The 24,480-nt window shown below is 40.5% G+C and overlaps 1 protein-coding gene across 1 annotated transcript in view; it reads left to right on the forward strand.

Moving 5' to 3' along the window:
* The first annotated feature begins 316 nt into the window (after positions 1 to 316).
* LOC122176928 (transmembrane protein 132C-like) overlaps positions 317 to 24,480 on the forward strand; it is a 46,917-nt gene continuing 22,753 nt past the window's right edge. The window contains exons 1-2 of the mRNA XM_042865913.1: positions 317 to 356; positions 10,050 to 10,938. Coding sequence (XP_042721847.1) covers positions 317 to 356; positions 10,050 to 10,938 — 929 coding nt within the window. The remainder of the gene's footprint in view (positions 357 to 10,049; positions 10,939 to 24,480) is intronic.

The following is a 24,480-nucleotide window of genomic DNA, read 5'->3' on the forward strand; positions in this document are numbered from 1 at the left end:
GACGTTTGTGTGTTAAGTTGAACTGGGAATCTGTGGCAGACACTTGGGGGAGAAGGGAGGTTTCGAAGTTAGATTAGGAAAGGAGAAAAATAGGACTTAAATGTATAGGAAAGCTCTACTTCATTGATTTGCAGGGAGGTCTTGCCAATTCTTGAGCAACAACACTTCAAGAGCACAACACATTCAACCTGTTAGAAAGGCAGTGTAGGGGTCTGTGTAATTTTGTGGCACTCAGCATAAATGATCATGATGGATGAGAGTTTGTTATCTTTGCCAAAGACTTTAAGGACTCTAAAGAAGCAACAGCAAGGCAGGAATGGTAAAACTGGCGTCCAAGCCCAGCGTTGCTTTTGAAGGTAATAGTCTTAGGAGCATTTCTTGTAGAAAGACTGAGATCTTGGGCAAAGCTCCCACTGCACAGAGAAGCTGATGCAGTTTCTACCTTGTTATCGGTGTCACTAGCACCTGATGCGCTGGTGTCTGAGGTTACTGGCAGGTTGGATGCCACAGATTTCTGCTTACACATAGAGACAAGGTTATTGGTTTGCCTCTGAAACAGTGCTGCAGACCAGGTTGTATTCAGGGCTATTTCTGGTGCTGTTTTGTCCACCCAGTATTCCTCAGGCTTAGAGCTGTTTCCAGTAGCAGTTCCTCCCTTTCTGCTTTTTCTTTTGCTAGGGACCTTTGGAAAGAAGGGGGAAAGGCAACACAGTTCTGAGGAATAGGCACTGCAGAAAGGTCACCTTTTTAGGTGATATCATCTTAAAAGGAGCTCTTAAAGATGCCATGACCACAATAAAACCCGTGCTTTAGCCATCCCTTTTAATTAGTCCCTCAGACAATGTTTAACCAGAGAGGTTTCTGCTTGGTTTCTGTTCCACTGCAGTTCTGGTATGGTGAGCTTCCTTTGTTCTCGGTGACAAAGAATTACTTAAAGGGTTAAAGGTGACACTGAGTTCATTTCCTGAATGGGCAAAGCTGTCCCCAAACCCAGCCTCATTTCTCTGTTAATCTCCTCGTAAATCCTTACTGCATTTTTGAAATGGAGATGATTAGCGGAGTTGTAGCCAAGGTAGTGGGATATTCCGATATGTTAAGTTTCAGCATTACATGTAAGATTAAAAATATGCATGTGTTCTATCTGTTACTGTTCCAAGTTTCCTTGTCCCTGCTCAGTCTGGCACAAGTGTTGTCTTTTCATCTCAAATGAAGTTCTCTTGCAAATATTAAACTTTCCTTTCAGGAAACAACTAGAAAAATAATCTCTGAGGGCTGGATTTGGAGCTCTAGTGTCCCATACAGTTGTTCTGACCTTAAACAGAACTACATTTGTTAGGCAGTAGAGATATAACTTGTGGGTGAAGTTCTGCATCAGTTAATTTAAGTTAGTACTGCTGTGGTCATTTTTGCCACAAATAAGGTATTTTACTTCAAATTTACATGGATGCCTATAGGCTCCAGGTAGGAGAGGCAACTGTGCATAAATCTCCACTAAGACTTGACAGACTGGAGTGTAATTTAGAGGCATTTGTTACAGTCTCGCCAAGTTTCAGGTGTTCACCATGACTTATACATTGTATTACCTTCTCAAACTTCCTTTGGTAGTTTAACCTGATGCTCTTGAGGTGCAACGCTTTCTCTCCTGCTTCACTGGCTGAATGCAGCTGGTTGGATTCCTGTCTGCCAAGGTGCATCTCCCCAGAATGCAAAAGCAGTGCAGCTGCCATATGGTGTGACACTATTTAGGCTGTCATCAGATTTTTTTTTCCATGTGACCCTATGTGTGGATCTTAAAAATTGAAACGTAAGTAGAAAAGCTTCAGCTTTGCAGATTTAGGACCTAATTTAAGGCAAACAAAACAAGTAGCTGTACAAAAAGTACTGGGTAGGATGATGGAGATAGGTCTTTGCTAATAACATTTTTCTTCCTCTGAAAAGGAAGCCCCTCACAACCATAAAATGAGAAGCCGAATGATTTATTGAAGGCAATTTAAAACTACTGCTAATCCAAGTCACTTGCCTTTAGGCAGTTATCAGTGCTCCTGTGTAAATGTGTTTGTTAAGATGGTGTATCTAAAGAAAGCGCTATCAACGAAATGATACTGCTGTCCAGAAGTTTTGGATGCATTTTGCATGTTCGTTATCAACCCATCCTTTAGGCCTGAAAACAGAAGGTCTGTGTTTGTGGATAAAAACACGTGAGACTAAAGCTGTCTACTGCTGTGCTCAGCTTTAAGAACTCCTGGAAAACTCAGTTCAGTTGCCCTGTGCTTCAGTTCTAAATCTGTGTAGTGGGAAAGATTCCCACATACATCATGGAGATGGTTTCTTTTTTTCCCCATTTCAACCATAGAATTATTCTCTATCAGATTATACCTAGCTCTGTAAGTAATATCCTTTATATTTGTGTAATGCAGAGCACAATGGAGACTAAATCTCAGCGTGTGCTTTTTGGCACCAGTGTACTGCAGAGTCCTGTTGTTTGTCTCATTTTATTTTTAATTGGCTTCTCAGGATGTACCTGCTTAATAAGAAAAACTATTTTTCTTTTTCTTAGTGAACGGTAGGGGAAAAAAGCATTGTAATTTGTTCATGGAATCCTCTGTCCTCTTTCACACCTGTGTAGCTCACAGCTCCATCCCGCACAGATCTGAGCACTACTCACGCTGAGCTTTTACTCTCAGTTCTTGTTGATTTTTGTGGCCCTGGAAAGTGCTGAGCAAATTACACCATTCAGACTCTAGGACTCTAATCTCTTTTTAAACAAGGAGCCTGTGTAAAGCAATTTAATGTCTAAACAGAGGAGTGATGCCTATCGGCATCTAACAAAGACTTAAGCAGCAGAGAAAGCGCAGTGCTATTAAACAAGAGAAAGACACAGGACCAGGGGCTGGCACAATGCCAAGGCCGAAGCAATTTGTTCAGTGTTTGTAATTTGCATGTCCCCATTTCTGCAACGCTTCAGTTTATTTATTTTACTGAGATATTAATGTAATTGATCGCTGCGATGCTCTGAGCACGGGCTCGGAATTTCATGGGGGGGTCACACTTGAGGCATTCTGCAGAGACTTCCCTTTCAAATAGTTGTACTCCCTCAAAAATGATACGCCTTTAGCAGCGTCTTCAGCGTAAAAGCAAAATCCAGATCTCTGAAAGGTTGTTGGTTACATTAGGAGAAGCTGGCTATTGTCTACTCCTCTGGGCTTTGTGGCTACCCCTGTATCATTTTTCCTGTGTTGTTGCTGTTTTTTAGTTAGTGCTTGGTCTGACTGGTCTTCTGATAAATTCAGTGTTGGTTCTGACCATAAATTAATCGAACTTAGTGGTAGCTGCTCTTCTTTCGTACCTAGAGAAACTGAGTTGCAGGGCTTTCCTATTGCTATCATGTTTTTGAGAAAACTGTGAATAAACTGGTACCCTGAATCCTTCTCTTTCCTACAGCTATCGCATAGAAACAGCTTAAGTGTTATTTGCTGTGGACTTGTAGTGCTGACACCATGAATGAACGCGAAGTCCATGGAGTTGACCACAATGAGACAAACAGGGCTGTAAGGAAAGGCTGTTGTATGACATTTTGCCTACTGTTGCTCTCGAGACACTGACATTTGCAGTTACTGGTAAGGGGAGGAAGACCTGAGCATATGAATGGTGTCTGTATGGAAGGTTTTAGTACCTTATCTCTCAACAAAAGCTGTCTCTAGCAGATATTTGGTTCCAGATATTTATCATTGATTCTAAACAATAAAGTAGCTTAAACACTCAGAAGACCTCAGCAGTACAGCAGGCATTTGGTAATGTCAGCGCTGCCAGTGGGGGTTATTTGTGAGGCCTCCACTGACCTTTGCATCTATACGGTTGTTTTACAGACTTTTAAGGTCATCAGCTGTTCTGAGAAAACAAGTATATAGATTTCAATCTCAAATGTCTGACAATCTTTGAACGACGTCTCAGTTATGTGACTTGAGGGTGCTACAGAAGATTGGTTTGCAATACGTGGATATTTTGGAATTATTTCAACCAAATGGTAATGTATAGAATTATGAGCATCAAAAATGGAAGCTTTGCACCTACAAGACTGGAACTGTAGTTCTAAGTATGGTTTCCTGAAAGTTTTCATTTTGTGTTTCCAAGTTAGACTTGAAATTTCATTTTTGTTTGTGAAAAGGCTTTGCATCACAAAACAGATATTTGTGTTGTACACAAGTGCCTGTAGCCTCAGTAATCCTGAGGAAAATGGAGCAACCTAACAGATGTTGGATAATGCCTTGTACTGCAGAGATCTAATCCTGGTTTCTAATAGATAAACACCAAAACAAGGGGTTTTTCTCAGAGTTAATGTTATTACCCTAGACAGCCTCCATCTTTCCAAACATGCCAGTCCTCAACTCAAATCTTGGTTAGTTCTTGGGCTCCATACCTTCCTCTGTGGCCATGCATTCCATCATCTAATCACAGGGTGTATGAGTGTATGACATTTTCTTCTGTCTACTTTGAATTTCTGTCACTTAATGTTGTTGAATGTTCCCTTGGCTTTTTAATGTTAAAGAAGTGCAGTATCTTCATCTTCATTCTTCTACTGAATGAAGTGGTGTATCTTCATTTGTTATTTTAGGTACTTTTGTCATATTCCTTAACAGTTCTGAAATAACTGTTCTGCTTCTGCTGGAGAAAAATACATGAAGTGTGTTTATTTGTACTGATCTATGAGTGTCTGAGATTGACTGAAAATTTTGGCTGTTTTGAAATACAGGAGACACATTCATTAGGGATATGCTTTTGATACATCAGAGAAACGTATTTAATGGAATACTACTGTGGTTTTCACTTAACAATAAACCAAGTGAAATCAGGTATTCTGTCATACTGAAATAAAATAAGGAATTTGTACATAAAAACTGATTGTATTGTCTCCTGACAGTCCTTATCTGATGTTGCATAATTGAGTTCTGTAATCTAGGCTGGGTTAAATTTCATCTCTGCCTGGGCTTAAATATGTCTGGTTACCAAGGCTGTCTGTTCCCATATATGTGAATAGGGAATATGCTGTTCCAAGTCAATCAAAAAAGCACTGCAATTATATACTTATCCTTGGACTTTGGGTCTCAGTTTAACGAAACCTGGATTCTAAAAAAAAACCTGAGAAAATGGTTAGCAATCATTTATCTGATGAAATTGCCCTCTCTGGGTGCTCACAGAATATCTATGACTAGACTGTAATTTTCCTCAAACATGTTCACTGTATGGATTTCTTTGACGGATTTGTTTCCACAGTTTATTTTTAACTTCACAAATTGGTCTCAAGCATTCACTGTAAGCATTTGACACTTGACATTGCCGATGTACAATTAGTCAAAGAGCCTCTCTGTTCTCTCACTGGATGAGAAAGCATATCTGATGGGCAAGCATGAGAAGCAGAAAACATGGCTTCTGCAATTACCCTGTCATGTCAGTTTTCCAATTGATTTTTTTGAATGGAAATAGATCTATAGATTTTAAGCCAGGAAGGAGTGTTAGTGTTTCAGTACAGGGACAGCTAAAGCCTAACTGAGCTGAGAAAAAACTTACCTTTCAGACATGAATCCAGTCTTGATAGTTAGAAATAGGCAAGCCAATATTCCTGCCCGTAACCATTACTCATGCAGTGGTTAATCAAACTTCACAGTTAATGTAAATAGTAAATGTTCCATATCTTCAGTTTGAGTTCCTTTGATATTTATTTTTTATTCATAGTAATAATTATTACTATTTTAAGTTCCAGCCTGCCTTTCTAACAGGAAAATATCCTTTGAACTCCCTTTCTCGAACTTCTAGGAAGTATGAGAGTACAACTGAGGTCATCCTGAAGTCTAAATGAATATTTTTGGGCACTTATTTCTTGCAGTATTTGCTGAGCTGTAGTTCTAAGAAAATTACTTGCTGCAGCTATAAAGCATGGTGCCAATATAGAAATGTAGGGGAAAATGAACAAGCCAACATAGCTGTTCATGTTTTGTGGTAAAGGAAATGTCCTGGTTGAAGTGTATCTTTTCTACTTGTGTTCTTTTCCTATTTTGCATTTGCTGAGTTGAAATAAGCAATTGTCCTGCTGTTGCATAGGCAGGTTTGGACCAGGGGAAAGTCACAGATAGGAGAGGATGGCTGGTGTAAAACCTCATAGTAAGAATAGCATCTCTATGTGTAGGGGTAACACGAAAATGGGGATCCATAATAAGAAGGAGAGTTTAAGTTTTTACACATTTGGTGTGGTGCTGTAAATAAGGAGTATTAGTTTTTGTTGAAAAGTCTAATGGTGTGAAATTAGGGTTAAAAAAAAATAATAAATCAGTATGTTGCAACGTTCTGTTACAGATACGTTTAGGTATGGAAGGACAATTCAGAGGGTAAAGCAGTAATAAAAAGGGAGGCAAAGAACCTGCCTTGGAAGTTACGGAATTCTTAGTTGAAGCTTCAGCTGTACTGATGTGACTGGGGTAATAGAATGCATGGAAACTCATCAACCTGTTTTTATATTGTTTATTTCCTGAAAAGAATATTTGTGAGTGTGCCTTTTTGAGGACTATACAAGGGGCAGATCGATCTTCACATTGGTCCTCCTGTGCATAGAGAAATATCCTCTGCTTCCATCCAGCGTTCTCTGGCTTGGAGCCTTCTGGCTGCAGAATGGGCAGATGGTTTCCTTGAAGGCTCAGTGGCCCTTCATACTTCAGTCAGTGATGATATATGGCCATTGTCTGCTGACCTACCACCCATGTTCTAAATTCCTAATTCTTCAATCCAGAAGAAACCAACGGCATAAAAAGATAGCTTAAAAATATTAAGCCTTTATCACTGTTCTAGTGAATCCAGCACCCAGGGCTTCAGCTCCATGTGAAATTCCCCAAAATGAAATTCCTCTGATGCTGGTATCCAGGAAAGAATACTTCAGATCAAAATTCACCATTAAATCTATCTCCAATAGTGGACTTGCTAGGTTACAGGAATTTGAGCTGGCTTATTACACTGGAGCCAGTGATGTGTTTAGCAGATGCCTTGTTAGGTTTTGATGAAGTGCTGCAGAAGCACGAGATGCCAAAAGGAGGATTAGAAAGTCACAAGGTTGTTACAAAGGAGTAATTACTTATAAGCCTTAACATTTTGTTCTTGTCTAGTGGTGGTTTTGTTTGATGGTTCTCTATCTCTTCAATGCTGGACTTCATCTCTGGACAACTTGAGACTCTTATTCAGTACGTGAGGGTAAAGCACTACCAGTTTTATCAGTAAAAGGCTTGAAGTGTTTCAGTAGATTGTCTAAAGTACAGCCATTGCTATACAATTATAGCACTCCATTATGTAAAAAATAACAGTGGGTGGAGATCTTTGGTCTATGATAAAGAGGCAAAGCTTTTTTTTTCCCCCCTGTCATTCTGTCAAATAGATGTTGCTGTTCTCCTTCAGCTTACCAAAGTGGCAGTTGCACGGCTGTTTTCCTTAACATTGGGTCAGGTCCTACATACCTTATGCATCTGATTGAATGAGGGTAAATGAAAAAGTGAGACCACTGTCAGTCTGAGCGTAATATGCTACAGATGAAGTCCTGGGAATGGCAGGAAAACAGCTGCTGAGTTTCAAGCATAAATCCTGATAGCGGTGCTTTGAAATTAGGAGTTTGCTCATCTCTGCAACCTGCTGGGTTTATTTCTATTTCTGCTTCTTTCAGAGTTATGGAAGCCAAAGGTATTCCCTCGGTAGCAATAGCTAAGGTGCCAGTTCTGAAGAACCTCCTCAGCAAAACGTACCTGGAGTGGCACCTGTAAATTCCTTTCCAGCAGAATTTAGAAGTATGCCAAAGGATAGAGACCTATAGGACTGAACCTGTGCTAAACCTAAGCATGGCTCTACTTGATAGAGAAAGTGTCGTGCTGGCAATTCGCTTTGTGCTGGTGTTTTCACTGAGAGTTCTGATTCTCCCCCTCCTTCGTGTTTGTTCCCTTTTCCTTAATTGCTCACACCTGCCTTCCAAAGCTATTCAGTTCCTGAGTAGTGGCAGTGCACACTGCTGTGTGCATGCTCAACAAGATTGCAGTGAAGTTCTCTGTCAGCGGCAGCCATTTGGTGTAATGACAGATATTGATTATTTATTACTCGCAAACATTTAATTAAGTTTGACTGGATAATTAGCATGCTAGCAGCTAGAAGGGCAGTGAATCTATTATTTGCAAAAAATCCCACTGACCCCTGTAGGAAAGCTGACATAATGAGCTTTTAAGAGCTCTTTAGATGTGCCTGATTTTCAGTCAACTCTGAGCAAGATGCAGTATCTTTACTGCAATATCTTTAAAGTGGTAAATGAATACAGAACCTTAAATCCTGACTCTGGGATTCCCCAAGGACGTAGGAATTGACATGTCTGAGGGCAGGGTCCATTTTTAAGTACTAAAGACAGTCTAGCACTAGATGCACTTTCATTCAATTACCCTCTGTACCTACAATTAATCTCTTCATAATGAGTTTGGAAGAGGGGCTGTGAGTATTAAGTAATCCACGTGTTGTATGTAAGGCTGTCCTCAATTCTTATCTACTTTAACTAGGTAATTTTCTCATTCATCTTGTTTGACACCAGTATATGTTATCTGCCTATTATGAAGATGAACAGCATCTTGGTCAAATCAAGTTTGGTACTTAGCTGAATCTCAAATTGGGCCAGTGTGTGCTATGATACTGATGTCTGTTTCATGTCTGTATACAAAACAGACATATATAAGTTATGTTACATATAATACACAAATATAAATGTGTAATATGCATGCATTATTAAATGTATTGAAACATACGTAATTTTTGTATGTAATAAACAAACTTTTTACATACGTAAAGCATTTGTTGAGATATTCCTAGCCAGTGATGTGTGTGATCAAACAACTTAGAAAGCTGACTTACTGACAGTATAAACCTGTAAAAGTGTAGATTTTGTGCTAGAAATAGTAATGCAAGGGCAAGGTTTCTTGACAGAGAAAGAGAATAAAATGGGATGTGTCAGTTCTTAGAAAAGCAATTTCTGTTCTTGGCTGTAGAGCAAAAACTGTCTTTGATTTCCTGGCAGCGTTCGTTACAGGGATAGCAATGAGCAGACTTGGGGGGGCGAAGGTTCAGTGCACCTTACAGATGTGCTGCGTGCATAGGTGTGCTGTGAGTGAATAGAAAGATTGCATAGGCAGGAGTGAACTTTAACTGGGTGGGAAGTTTAAAAGGGGTGGGGAGTTGGTATAGTGGGGAAAATGGCCTTGCTAGTAGTTTAATACACCCTGTTTGCTCATGAATTGCTTTTTGGGAAGCTTTGGCTGCCGTTTGTGGCGAGTATGTAAAAGAACTGGTGTGTGCAAACTTGCATGTTTGTTTGGTCTATTGTTAGGGAGATGAGACAATGTGTAGGAGTAAAAAGTAATCTGTTAATTTCTCATCCAGATGACTGTCAGTGTTCAAAGAGCTTCTGCAGCAAAGCCAGTTCCTCCATGGGGTTTTTTTTATTTTAATTTTAATTTTTATTTTTTGCTGTGTTTTAGGAAAGCACTGCAGCAGTTTGGCTGTGTAAAATGCCTACTGGGACAGCCATTGATTCTGCTGTGCAAGCCTTCCTCCTCCTACTTCCAGGTGGTGGGGAAATACTGAATGTCAGCCTAAACTTAGAGGGGCACAAGATTTTGTTGCCCTCAGTTGAAGGATACGTATAGCATAGGACTGAGTCTTGTATGGATGTGCAGCAGTTAAAAGAATGAAGTGCACTGCTTCAGTTCTGCTGTCTGAACGTTGGTGGCAACAATCACCTGTGGATGTGTAACAAAACTAAAACTATGATCAGTGCAAGGTAGCATTGAAATCTGAATTGCTTCTCTTGTGTACATAATGCAAAAAAGAATTGGCTATATCTAAACATTTAATTACACTATATATATTTTTTTGCATCTAGTGATAGTCCTTGGCTCCTTGTTCAGCTCCATGTAACTTTGTAACAAACATTTATTTAAGCCTATTAGTAGATTTGATCTAACCAACGTCACCTTTTCTTTTATTAGTGGCAGAGAATCGAGGGGTCTTGGACAATAATCAGAGATTTTCTTCTTCACCAACTTACCTACCTGTGAGCTACCGCATCTTCAGTGCAGAGACCTCTTTCTTCCTCAAAGAAGCCAACCAAGACTTCATGAGAAATTCCAGTTTGCAATCCAGGGTGGAATCATTCTTCCCATATAAAGCCAAGAGACCTCCTGTGTTAAATGCCAGCTATGGACCTTTTTCCATTGAACAAGTTGTGCCCCAGGACCTAATGATAACTTCCAGCTTCTTTGGATCTGCCAACAAGTTCACTTATAACTGGAAACTTAAGGCCTACATAATGAATGACAAAATCTACCCTAGCAAGCCCAAAGTCCAGGTCCTGTTCTACATTGTGGGCAGGGACTGGGATGACTATAGCACGACGGAGAGGCTGCCCTGCCTGCGGGTGTTCGCCTTCCGAGAGACGCGGGAAGTCAGAGGCAGCTGCAGGCTGAAGGGGGACCTGGGGCTGTGTGTGGCAGAGCTGGAACTGCTGCCAGGCTGGTTTAACCCCCCCACCGTTGTCACAGGTCGTAAGAAGCCACTTGATCTTACTGAAGGGAGCCCTGTGGAGCTTTACTACACTGTCCAACCAGGAGATGAGAAGGGAGAGTGTACTGCTGAGGATGTAAGGAAGGGAAATGCTATCCGGCCAGGAAAAGATGGCATGGATGAAAGCATGTCCCACTTACAGCGGATTGGATCAATCAGCCTCTATCGAGGCCAGGAGACTTCTCAGCTAACAGAGCTACGGCTGGATGGTAACATCGTCGTCTGGCTGCCCTCAAAGCCTGTCAAACAAGGAGAGGTGGTGAATGTTTATGTGACAATTGCCAACAATTCTACGGTGGATCAGTTCATACTCAGGTATAGTAGAATGTTTTTTTCCTGTTTCTGATGCACACTTGGGGATAGTGGGCAAATCTAAATCAATTTAGTGTTTACCCACATTGCGTATTTTTCTTCAGCTGAATATTACACCTAATCATTGAAATCCTTTGTTTTCCTTCATGAGCACTGAAAAGAGGACTTGAAAGCCTCTGTCCCTAGGAGTCTTTTAACATGTACGCCGTGCCACTTAACACATGTCAGTATCATGCAGTAAAATACAGAATATGGTAACTTGCTGCTTTAGTGGTGCCATTTCTGTGGAATAACGGACTGTAAGGCACCAGGAAAGTTCTCTGTTTTACAGAGCTTTTTTAAAACTTGCCTTTTGTTGCATAGGCATAGTTTAAATGTAGCAAAATTTCAATTGCTTGCTTTTCTCTAAGTGCTCTGACAGTGCTTTGCCTCTCCCACACAGAGAGGGTTTTGTTATGAGAACTCTTTAAGGGGGATTTAACTGTCTCCTTATGGTTAAGCATTGTTTGCCGTTGCCAATATGTGTGTCCTTTGAAATAAATTCTGATGCGTTTGATATTGCCATTGATTGTAAAGGACTGTTAGAAATAACTGCAATTATTTGGGGCAGGTATGGTGAAAGCAATACCTCTGAACATAAGAAACACCCTACTGGGTCAGATCACTTTCATTTCCTTCTATAGCAGTTTCCCTATCAACGAAATGGAAATCCTTTGAGGATGGCAGACTAGAAAACTTGTTAATCGCTGAGATAGTTTATGTATTTTTTTCTTTTGGTTACCAGGCTTTGAATTCAAGGGAAATCTCCACGGTGATAAATAACAATTGCTCTTTAAAGCCTCAGGGAATCAGAGTTTCCCAAAAGATTCTACGCATGAAAGTATTTATTTCTAAGGCTTATATGAATTAGATTAATACATAGTTGACAACTAGCAAGGAGAATAGCCTTTAGAACAGGAAGAGTTGCTTGGCAGATAAAAGGCTTTTATTTAAAAACTGGGATTTTAGTTATCCCGGAATCATTCTCATGTTTGAAGCTTTGGTGAAGTTGGTGAGATTATCTCTCAGACACCTGTTTACAGAGTGAAACCTCCGTTACAGAAATCTTTTCTGACTGCGCTGCTTATCTTCTATTGAAAATCCTTTTTCTTGAAATAGTAGAAACAGAATACTATTCCACATAACAAGCATAGCTGTGGTGAAAGAAGAAATCCAAAGGCAATGAACTGGATATTTGCTGGGTGGATGGGAGAGGAGGGGATCACCCTTTGAAGGTCTGTTTCAGTCTTTATCTTCCTGAAAAGCGAGTTGGGAGATGAAACAAGCTTGTTCCAATCTGATGATGTATTACTTTGCTCTGAAATGAATCTGCCTAGGCAAGGATTGCATTAGTATGCTGAGCGGTATGGTTTCTGTCTATCGTACAGAAATGGTACATGGGATATCAGTAGTGTCGCTTGCATTATGGACAAAATGAATTATTCTTGGTTTTGAGAACACATAACTGATTTATTTGAAGTAAATACTCTGACATTTGTTGGTGTATTGATCTGTGTTATCATAAATGCAGAGCTCAGGCCGTGTTTTCTTGTTGAAACACTTCTGGTGGAAAAGATTTGCTTTTTTTTTTTTTTTTGCTTAAAATTCAAGACACAAAGACATGAAAGGTGGGAAGAGATGAAGATTTTAAGCTCTTTGCTAACTTCCAGTGGAGGTGGAGAGGTGGTGTTTGTTTTTCTTTCCTTTGAGAGAGAGGAGAAAGCACACCACATGGCACTGATCTTTAGAAAGCAAGTCAGTCCTGTGGTACATCTCAAATCAATGTCAATATTCCAAAAAAGCTGTCAATTTTGAAAACTTTGTCTTGCAGGCACGTTAAAATTTCATATCTACTGCAGCTGCTGATCTGTGCAGTTAAGGCATCAAGTGGAAGCTTTGGTAGGCATGAAAGAATAATTCCATGGTTTTGTGCAGTGGTGTTTTTTGGCATTATTTTCCTTCTTCTTTTAAACAAAACAAAAAAAGAAACTGTTCTAACAGCTTACCTGCTGTAGAAAAGGACAGCTGGTGCCCTCTGCTCCTTGCTGTTGTCCCATGAGGCAGAGCTTGAGTGCTGGTAGCAGGTCTGAAAAACCCAGTTCAGTTCCCTGATTCTGTGGTTAAAATCTCTCTTTTCAGTAAAAACTTCCTGGATGTGCAAGTATGGGATGTGACCCAGCAACCCATGAGGTGCTGGTATCTCCCAGGAAGGAGCAGTGGACTGCAACAAGCAGGGAGAAGTGAGCACATATGCTGGTTCTGCCTGGGGGCTGCTTTAACCTTCTCTGTGGCCATTTGCCTGGTTAGATGTAGGGCTGTATCCTCTTGTGTTCATGGGCTCCCAGCACAGCGATCCCTACGTCCTGTGACATGCATTCACATTTAATCATCCTGAAGAAAAACACACCACACACTGTCCTGAGGCTTTGTGGGTTTATTTTCTGCTTCTTGTGTAGTATTCATTGAGGTATTGCAACATCCCGGTGCTGAAGTAAACAACATGTGATCATTGCTTTAGGAAAAGAATGGATACAAATCTTCTCTGGCACAAGTGAAACAGACTAATCTAAATGACCTCATATCCTCAAATCAGTGGAATTGAAACTGTGTTCTTAAATTGTATCTTAATTCAGAATCCTGTTACAGTATCCATACACTTATCAGCCTTATGACACAAGTAAAGTCGAAGAAAATGACTAACATGACAGGGAATGAAGTGCATTATGCATGGTAGTGCATTAACGCAGTAGGAGCGCTGTCTGAATAAACAGATCTTCCTCCCATGCATCTAGTCAGTGCAAGCTGTTGTGAAAGCAGTTCAAACAATGCTGATAAGTTACAAGATCTGAGTTTTTCCTACAGCCCTTTCCTGCTGGGTGACCTTTGTGAAGTCTGTGCAAGTATTTTCTATATGCTTATCACAAAATGTAAGCAAGTTGGTCAGCATTATGCTCAGGAGTGTCAATCCTGTTCCTAAAAGACTTCGACTTCAACTTCCTCTAATAAAAGGAGTTTTGGATTTGCCATATATTATCAGTGGTAGAGTGAATGGGAAAATCTTAATAGAAGTGAAGAAATGGAGAAGAAGGGAAATATCACTGTGCTGTATTCCTCCCAGTGGGAGGGACTTCTGGGCCCCCAAAGGAGAGATGAATTGCACTGAGTATTGACTGCTCAGTAAGGAAAGTTCGTGTTACTTCTAGCAGTTGGGTAAACTTTGAACAGAAATAAGGCAGCATCGTTGTAATGTCTGTAGACAGTAAGACAGCACAGGATAAGGAAACAGAAAAAAACTATAGATTCCTAAAATACAGATCACTGAAGTCTTCTGTGCACTTCCTGGAGCTGTTGTAAGTTAACACCGCTGGATTCCATAGGGCTGCATTGATTGATTGTCACTTCACCAATTGCTGTGTATTCAGGCTTTTCTAATCTGAGTCATCGTTTGTGTGTACTGTATGTAAGGATTAGAAAGCAAAATCCTCAGGGCGAGACCTTGTTCCTGAATGCTTCTGTCAACCTCCCTCACACCCAGCAGGCTACAAATAATGGAAAGATCACAACGTACTGAAAACAAGTCATTCTTGTGAGGTTAACTTTCAGAAAGAAATGCGTGTGTAAGCTGAGATATTTGAAGGTTATTGGGAAGCTGGCCACTCAATTTCTGTTCGTAGTGCTGGGGAGCCAGTGAGCGGAAAGCATTAGGCAGCTTTGAAAAGTTTGGCCTGTGTGCGTTGCTGGCTTTGTTCTACAGTTCTAAATACTTTTCCAGACATTAAAGGATCTTTCCATCTGTCTTTCCATGGCTTGATATACCACATTTGAATTGGGATAGCAATGTACAGCACAGAGCCAAAACAAAAACTGGGAGTGCTGAATGCTTTGTTTTACTCTGCTGGGCAGCAGCTGAGCTCTAATGAGTTGGAGAGGGTGCTGAGCCGATGTACTGGTGGTATTGAGGAAGATAAGTAAAGGGAAAGGGGATGAAGTTATCTGTCCTGATTAGAGAGAAGAGTTGAAAAATGGTTACTTTATCCCTTCCTTAGGTTTATTGTTACAGACTTTTGCAGTGCAACAAACTGCACCCAACAATCCAACAAACTGTCGGTTATAAACAGTTACTGAATTACCTTTGTCCAGCAATCAAATCAGTCTAAGACAATGGGCAATTAGTAGTGATAATCTACGGATTGGATGAAGGATAGAGGATAAATGCAGTGAGAAAAGCTATTAAACTGATCAGTGGAGACAGCTTTATATGTCAGTTCCTAATAAGTATTGACAGCAGGCAGTGTTAGGTGATACTGAGACCTGTTTAAATCTAGGGGAAGATGCACATATACTGCTGTGTTCAGGAGCTGAGTAGTAAAGTTCAGTGATGCTGAAGTTCATAGAAATCTGAGTACTCGGTTCTGAGAATCAAAAGCTATCACCTCCCTTTTAAAAAGATTGTCCTGAACACCCTGATCAGCTGCCTGTAAGCTGGAGCTTTGTGCAGAAGTCTTAAAACAAGAAAAACCTTCATTAAATAGTGTGATCTTTGCATGGATTTTCTTTGTACCGTGAAAGCGGTCACTTCCACAGTGCGTTCTCAAATTCTGAGTTCCTTCAGCCAAACTCAGGGCTATTTCCTTTAGTGAAATTGACTTCTGCACTTCAGGCTGGTAGGTTTGAAGACTTTTCCTTAATATACTGATTGGAAAAGTAGGATAAATTGATAGGGGTTATCTTAAGAGGAGTCCATAAAAGGGAAAGAGTAACAGTGTGGTACCAGGGCATTGGCAGTCTGACAGCATGGCTTGCTGTAGATTCTGCAGCAGGAGTGCTGGGGCTGAAGTTTTTGTTTAATCTTTGGTGAATGTTTGTGTGTAAAATAAATTTCAGAAATGTTACACTGAAACATCTTGTTAAAACCTCCTCCTAGAAATACTTTGCTTTCCTTATTTCCCTTCAGTCTCAGCAAACTAGTACAGTAATTTGTCATCTTTTCCAAACGTGCAGCAACACGTGTTGCTCAATGCCCTGGTTGGTAGTGGGGCAGAGGGTGGCTCCAAAAAAAGCTTGTGCGTGTGCAAGGCTGCTTGCAGATCAGGAAAGGCACCTTTACTTAATTCTTGTTTAGACTGTTAGCCACTTGTGTTACTCAAGTTACAAAAGTTAATTAAATCCTTGATTATTTGCTTGATTAGAAACAATGGAGGCTCATTAAAAGATCATACCATATAAACCAAAGTCCTCCCAAAGCAGCACTAAGGAGGGAAACTTCATGTTACTGAGCGTGGATTTTAGTTGAACAGAGGTGTTTTCTGGCTGTTTGAAAGGCTGTGATCTGATGCGTTCGGGAACCTCCTGGGAATTCCCAGTGTGATTATCTGATGAGCTGTTGGGGTCCAAGGCCACTGTAAGCAAGAAAGTGTGTGAGCCTGTAGGTCTGAATGGAAATGAGTATTCCTGAGTAAAATAACATGAAAAGCTTTTAAAACCTAGTGCATCTTGTTACAGCTGAAAAAGCAGTAGCAGCTTGCTGGCATGGTACTGGAAGGTACATCTAGTCATAGCCCAGGGTTTTGTGGCAATTTTTGGGTGAGGAGGGAGGGTGGTATGGGGGTATAAACCAAGGTACTTGGTCCAGTAGAACCATAAAAGCTTGTTGTTTTCATCTGTATTTGTTTTACTGGTGCTTGTGGGTCATTATTTAAGATGGAAGCCATCAGATTGCAGTTCCTTTTGGCAGAGTGTCACTCCTCATTCATGACAGCACATACACAAGGAACTTGAATTGTTTTTATGTTCTTATGACATTTTGCAGTTGAAGCTTCCTCAAAAGACATGAGGATGGTGGGAACTGCAGTTCTGCTTCAGGAGTTAATTTCTGAAGAATGCTAAGTGTTCTTACAGAGGTGTAGGGCATCTGACCTCATTTTTGTCACTATTCCCTTTGGGAGCCCAGTGGAGTGCTCTGTGCTTCCTCTAAATCCCGCTCTGTCCTGTGTTCATCTTCAGGGAGATATGTCAGGATGTGTAATACTCTCTTGAGAAGAAAGTTGCATTTTCATAAGCTTTCACTGCACGGAGAAGCTGATTAATTTGTGCTTTATATTAGACTGGGTTAAAAAGAAATTAAGCATGTTTTGTTTGTTTGTCTGATTCCTGGTGGGTTACAAAATGTTTCTATTAGCAAAGCTGCTGGGGGTTAATTTGCAGTAACGGTCTAATCATCTCCAGCAGCATTGTTTCAGGTTTTCATTTTGCTGCTTAAATCAGCAAGAGAAGAGAATAGAAGAGAGCTCATATCTTGGGGAGTGTCATGGAAGAATAAGTGGAGAAGTGACATGGTCCTCTGCCTTATCAGCTGTCAGACTGCTTAAAAAGACTTGCTTTTTCTTACAAATTAGGATGTAATCCTTGATTTCCAAAGTGCAATGAGACCGAGCTGTTTGTATGAAAGAGAGGCTCATCAAAAAAGGAATATGTGGCATTTAAACACTGAAGTCCAGAGCTCAGTTCTTCAGCCTCTCTGATTAGTCGTTAGACAACATAAATAGCTGTGGATCATGAATCACAACTTGGCTTTAAAGATTATGGTCCAGTGTGTCAGGCAGTCTTAAGTCATATGTTGGCTTTCACTCACCCCAGGAGTGCTGGAGAAGGCAGTTCAGCCTTCTAGCTGGTCATTAAGGCACAGATGTTGCTGACCTGCCAGAGGGGTTCCTCATTTGGCATATAGGGCATTTGTGGATCCCATGTTAAGAGGGTAAATTTTCATGTAGAGCACATGGCTGCTTAGGCCTTGCTTTGCATTAGCTTTTAAGCATTTAGATGCTGTGATGTTAATTGCTGAAGTCAGTCATGTGATGTGCCTGGTCTCAGCAGGTTGTAGAAATACAACCATGAGTGTTTTTCTGCTTGAGGTTATGTCTAGCTTAGAAAAATCCCCGACTGTGTAGAGAGCCTTTCTTCTGGAAAGGAAACACCAATCCACAGTGGGAGGCTGTCGCTTAGGAATGTTCCCGAATTTAGTCCTGTCAAAAGTAATGAGAATATTCACAGGCTGCTTTTTATCTCTAGATATGAGGCATTCATGAGACCACATTAGTACCAGCTTCTTTTCTCTTCCATAGCAGGCTGATTACAGTCTTGTAGGAGAGGAGGGAATGAACAAAACACCTTTTTTTGTGTTTACTTAGCTGGTGTTGCTTGCCTCAATCAGTGATAGTGGACAATATTCACTTGTCTGTATGTAAGTGCACGTTTTCTGAGACAGTAGATGATAAAATAGTTTGAATTCATTTGTCTACTCAGTGCATTGTGAAGAGGACAGAGCTGGTCTGAATAGACAGGCTTAGAACAGATACAAGAATGGAAAATAGGTGGTAGAATTACACCAGCCAGTTGTAGTGTCAGGAGGGTCACGCAGCCTTGTAGGTAATGTGGTAGTGGCATTCAAGTGCATTACATGCATCCTTGACAATGGGTTTTGATTTCTTGTTGGATACTGCTGTGCTCACGATGACATGAAAGCTGTAATTCCAGTCTTAATGAGCTCAACTTCACAACGGTATCTGCAACCTTCCAGCCTAGTCCATTAGGGTCTGCTCTTGGTCGTGTTTCAGAGTAATTCCACCGTGACCTTCTATATCTTAAATCAAGCTGTACAAAACCTTAGAAAGGACACTGCAAACAGCAGTCTAGCCTGAGTATAAATACATGAAGTAGGTGTATAATCTCCATTTACTAAGACTCCAGGGTACTGCTTGAAATTTTTATCCGTCTCAGACAAAGCTATTGTAGTAAAAGCTGGGTGAAAATATTGACTGAGCAGAGAGAAGACTTTATCTGCTGTCTATAGACAGTGACAGCTGGTTAATTTTAATATTAATTCTGTGGAAGATCTGTAAAGAAACTCTGCAAGAGTTCGGAAATTAATATGCCTTGCCTCTCTTCATGATGCTCAAGTATGACTAAAGTGCTGTCATTTATGGTTTGCATTCTTTAATTTTCCTAGCATCTCAGGTAATGGGTGCTTTGTCCATTGCTATGGCAACAACACTGTTTTTCTTACTCAAAGTAATCATTGACATAAAACCCTGTCTAGCATTCCTTTTATTCATAGTGTATACCTAATGGATGTCGTAGCTGTGCAAATATGTCATGATTGTAGTGGATAGAGAGCAATAAACCCTAAGTCTGGTGACCTGGTTTAAAACGGGTTTTGCTTTTCAGCTCACGCATAACTTTGTCAGCTACTTCAACTGTTTTCACTCCTACCTGTGCTCAATTAGATTTCAAGCACTTGAGAGGGGGGTGCAGTCCCTGCCTGTGTTGTTGATGAGCATTTATGGGAACTGGGACCTCATAACAGATGAGGCATGCTAACTTTGTGCCTTTGAAGCTGAACTGATCCCATGAATTTTTGGCATTTGTTCAAGTTCCCACCTATGCCTTTTCTGAACACAGGGGATGGAGTAGCTGTTCTTTTCCTCTGCTAGTACTACGATATTGTTGCCTTTAAAAAAAAAAAAAAGTCACTTGACAAGATGTCTGAAGCTCTTACAGCCCCAGACCTCTCCAAAAAGCTTTGCTGCACAGTTCCCTTTAGATTGCTGGGGCTCTAAAGCTACATGACTGATGCAAATGCAGAGCACATTGCTGTTTCCTCCCTTACAGCAGGGGAGCTGGTTTGCTTTGAGCCCCGACACCCAGCAGATCCATGGGCCTCTTCCATGCAGGGAGAGCTGTTAGGTTTGGCTCCTCAGGGGGGGAAAATCTTCCTGGAAAAATCATTTCTGCAAGTATTTTGTAGGGTTCTTTCTGCCTTCCATCAGATCAGTTGGTGATGGAACTGGATAAATGTTGCCTTTGTTTTAAATAAAAATTAGATGTAACTCTACAAGAAGGTGCTTGCATGTTCTGGATTACATTCTATGTGCTTTGAGTGTTTCAGATGGAACCTCGTTAAACATCTTCACAGCTCTTTTAGATTCACCTCTGTTAACTGTTACAGGGATTCCCTGTACCTCCTTGCACCAAAATCAAGTGCGATCTAATCTGATAGACCATTGTGCTGGGAATGATTGCATTAAAAACACTGCATGGGCAGAAGTGTTTGAAGCTACAAACCCCCTTGGCTTTATGTGCCGTGGCCAAGTATGTGCAGTAACTTTAAAATCAAGATCACACTTTATATTAGCAATCCTTCAGGTGGGAATGGGCCATCTACTGCAATTAGTATTTATTTTTGTGAAGGATCTGGCTCCTTACCCACTGGATGTGAATTGTCCGCTTCTCTGCTGGTGCAGTCACTTTAAGGTATGCTAATCTACAGTTAGCTGGGCATAAAATAATACTGGTTATTGTAGTTTGAGGCTATGATACAATAGTGAATAAAAATATAAGGCTGATACCAAAAGGCGTTGTTCTGGGGAATGCCTTGCATAGCACTGTATGGCAGCACAGTAGGTAGGAGTACTGGCTGAGAAAAGCAACTTTGGCTGTGCAGTGTTAAGCAAGGCACAGCTCAGTCTCAGCTGGAGTTGCTGCCATCTCTGGGAATGGGACTGCTCAGGGAATCCTTGTTCTGGAAATCTCAGACTGTCCTGTTGTGTGGCGTAATTATATCCTGCCTCCGTGTGTCTCACTGCTATTCGCTTCTATTATGCCTGTTTATTTAAATCCTAGCTATTCAAAGGTGAAATGTAAGGGATTTGTGACAGAAGCAAGTGAACATGAGTGCGTTGTTCTCTGCCCAAAAGAGCTTCAAGGGATAAGAAATGCTACTTTGATAATTGTTTAAATGGTGCTTAAGGGGCCCCCTGGGCTACTTATATTGTCTCCGTGATTTGCCTCTTCCTGCCAAATACTCAATTGATTCTGTGTCAAGAACATGAAAGAGTGGGGGAAAAAAAATGCAGGAGGATGGCAGTGAGTGAGTCCTTGTACAAACATAAGGAAATGAATTGGTCACATGAGAAAAAAAAATCACAATCGTCACTCCACCATCTATATGTACTAAAGCTGTTACTCAATAAGTAGCTTTCCACTTTTATTTCTGTTTTCAAAATAAAATAGGAAAACAAGAAACACAAACTGGGTTTAACTCAATCTGACCATGTTCTTATGATCTAGGAGAAGAAAGAATAATTTGCAGACTTCTCTCATCTTAGTTCAGTTTTAGAGCTTTGTGGTTAAGAACAGAAAAGATACTCCTGTGGAATTCAATCTGGGTAGATAATGTTGGACAAAATTGGAACATGGATGGACTAACCTTTTGGTAGGAGGCTTTTAAACCTGACCATCTTTTCTGGTATGTTGCCTATGGCTTTGAACACCAATAGCAGAGTGCTGCTTCTGAGATTCCAAATGAGTTTTCCTGGTAAGTAAAGCCAATTGAGATTAATAACCAAACTTGGGTTGCTTTCCATTCTAAACATTTGGATTGTTACTTGTGATTAAATGTGATTTGGCAATGTTTGAGTCTTGAAATCCTTGTGTCACCAAGGCAGGCTCCTGTGACAGTGGTAATGATGTTGGGGTAGATTTTTGGAGCACAAATTCCTTGTTTGACCGAAGCAGCCTTATCTGATGGGAAGAAATTTGAGTGCTGTGTTTTCAAGCTATTCTGAAGCACTTTCAAGCTGTTTAGGAACAAGAGGTCTAGAATGGAGGAGCTCATATAATATAGGGTAGAGATGCTGGAGTGTATAACAAGGTGATTAAAAACTTGGGCTGAATCCTTTTCATCGTTATAAAACTTCCTGTTCTTAGACTTGTTCCCACATTACTCTTTCCACTACACTATCCTTCGTTTCCTACCTGTCACAGTCTATCTGCAATACTCTTCTAATTAACAGATCAGGTGAGAGACAGCTCATCCTGTGTCTGTGGCTATGCATGCAGAAGGCACAGAGCATGAGGCACTGCCTCCCAACAGCTTCCAAACCTAGCGAGTGGTTTCACTGACCACCTGTTGTACATGCCTGAGATAGACTTAGCACAAGTCCCTGAAAAATGGAGCCCTATCCTGCTGTGAAATATATTTAGAACAGTTCTCTCAGAAGCACAAGTATGGTATCATTGTAGAGGTGTAACTGTCAGATGTGGGTATGTGGAACAGAGATCTTGAAACAGCAGCTGTAGAAGTTTGCTTGCTTTTTCTACATTCTAGAGACAGGATGATGCTTCCCAGCCTTTCACGTGCTGAGCCTTAATTCTTGTGTTTTACCTCTAGTTAGTACATTTCTTGTGCGATCCTGATGGGGATCATTTCAATTAAGCTGTAAATTCAGATGAGCAAATTTACATAAAGGAATAACTGTTGGTTATACTGTATTTCTATTTGGTTGTACTGTTATTTCTATTTAAACTAGTTGTTCAATTCTTCTGCTGTATGTGTGCATTCTGCTCCTTTTCTTCTTGCTGGAGAGAGAAATAAGGAGGTTGGAGCTGAAATTTCTCTTGTCTGATTAAATACAAAGTGAGGCTTGCGTTTTGATCTGATATGGCTTGGGTTCCCTTATACAAGAGGAAAAATATTTCAGCATGTGATGAGAGGGGACAGAATGTTATCACAGTTTGTATATTAAATTTCTGTGTGGTCGGCTTGAAAACAATGTGAGAATGGGTCTGACTTTTCTAAAATGCTAGCCTCCTGGACAAGTCATACTCATACACACCCAGTTCAATAAAATATAGTTATACAGTGATTAGCAAGTGGTAGTGAAATGACTAAAGCACTAGATCGTGGACTAAGATGCCATCAGCAGCTGCAAACCAGCAGCTTCTCAGCCTTTGCACTCCTGTGATGTGAATGTAATATGGATGCCAGTGGTCAGTTGGTAGTTTTTAATGTATCTCATCATAGTACAACTTGATTTCTCCATCTCATGTATATACAGAATATATGTAAATACTAAATACATGTATGTTGGTAGCTTAAACATAAAGTACCAAAGTGTTTGAGTATCAAGTGAAAGTGTGCAAGCAGAGGACAAACCTAGTAGGGCTAAGAAAGCCTAGTGGTTTTTTCCCCTAGAGCCAGAGTTTCATACTTGAAATCTTCCATCTGCAGGACACCTCGACTGTCCTGTGTGCAGATGTGTCTCTCCCAAGGAATGCTTTTCTTTTTTTTTCTTTTTGCAATTACAGTTGATCTAGCCAGTCTGCATCCATGTGGTGGTGTTGGTTTCTGCTGCTCTGGGTGACTGCTAGGGTCAGAATAGACAGTAGGGAAGTGTGTTTATGGGTGGTTTTTGTTGTTTTTCATTGTAGTCTTCTAGATACTGGTTCTGCATTCACAGGTCTGAGAGCTGATTGCTGAGCCCCTGTGCAAAGGCTAAATGAGAGGCATTTCTCTTGTTTTTGCTGTTTGTGAATGTATGCCTGTATACCTCTGTGTGTCTGCATAGGTCGGTCACAGTCTGGCTTCACAAATTTAGGAAGATGGGAAAGTGAGAAGAAATGAGCAGCAATAAAATAAGGTGCATTTTCTTTGCAGCCTCTGGCTTGTGAAAGAAATTAAAAGAACAGAACTTTTAGATGAGGCATGTAACTGACTTCAGATATCTATGCTCATTTATTTTGCAAGATGAAGCTCTCCTGAGGGTTGTTTCAGTCTGCAAAGCATATGAACTAGCATCTCTTTTTTCCAGCACACAATCTAGGAGAAGAGTTATTGGAGGAAAACGTCTAGGGATGTGTTTGTACAGCATCAGGTACAATAGAACTTGGATTGTTATTAATCAAAACAATCCTACACTTCCACAATGTTTGTATTCTACAATATTCTTCTTCTCCTCTTTGAAACGTGTATTTTTCTAAAGTTTGTTGAAATGCCAGTTGTATAACAAAGGGTTTCATCCAGAATCTTTTCACGTGTCCATTTCAGAAGCAATACTACTCCCAAATGTGAGCGTTTTTTCCCTGATAAAACTTTGTATAGATGAGTGGAATTTTTCTTCTGTCTTCATCACTTTTTTTGTTGTTGTTGTTATGATCATCTTGATTCTTAGTAAAAATGATATTCTTTGCATCCTCTGCCTTAATCTTACTGCAGTCAGTGATAATTTTTTACCCTAGGTATTACTAGGAATTTATTCATGGTAATGGTCTCACAGTCTGAGGATTCTTTTGGTGGGTTGTGATAGTGCATAAAACTCAGCTACTGATCCATGTAAATGCTGTGTAAAGGTTGCTGTTAATGGCATAGATCTCAATTGATCCAAAATCTGATCCTGTGACAATTTAAATCCATGTCAAAGCTTCCATTGACCTCAGTGAGGATGCGGTCAGATCAACTTCTGCTAAGAACTAGCTGCCTATAACAACAAACTGCAACCTCTCATTATCACAGTTGTTAACAGTTGAAGATGGGTTATTAAACTGAGGCAGATCCAGGAAGAAGAACAACTTCTCTATACTGAGTCAAGTACTCGAGCTGTTGATGCAGGAGTGCTAATGAGGGCAGGAGTCAGGCTGAACAGAAGTGAGACAGGACTGATGCAGAAGTAA

This window comes from Lagopus leucura, unplaced genomic scaffold (genome assembly GCF_019238085.1).
Source record: "Lagopus leucura isolate 7727_CA_CO unplaced genomic scaffold, USGS_WTPT01 Super-Scaffold_806, whole genome shotgun sequence".
NCBI lineage: Eukaryota > Metazoa > Chordata > Aves > Galliformes > Phasianidae > Lagopus > Lagopus leucura.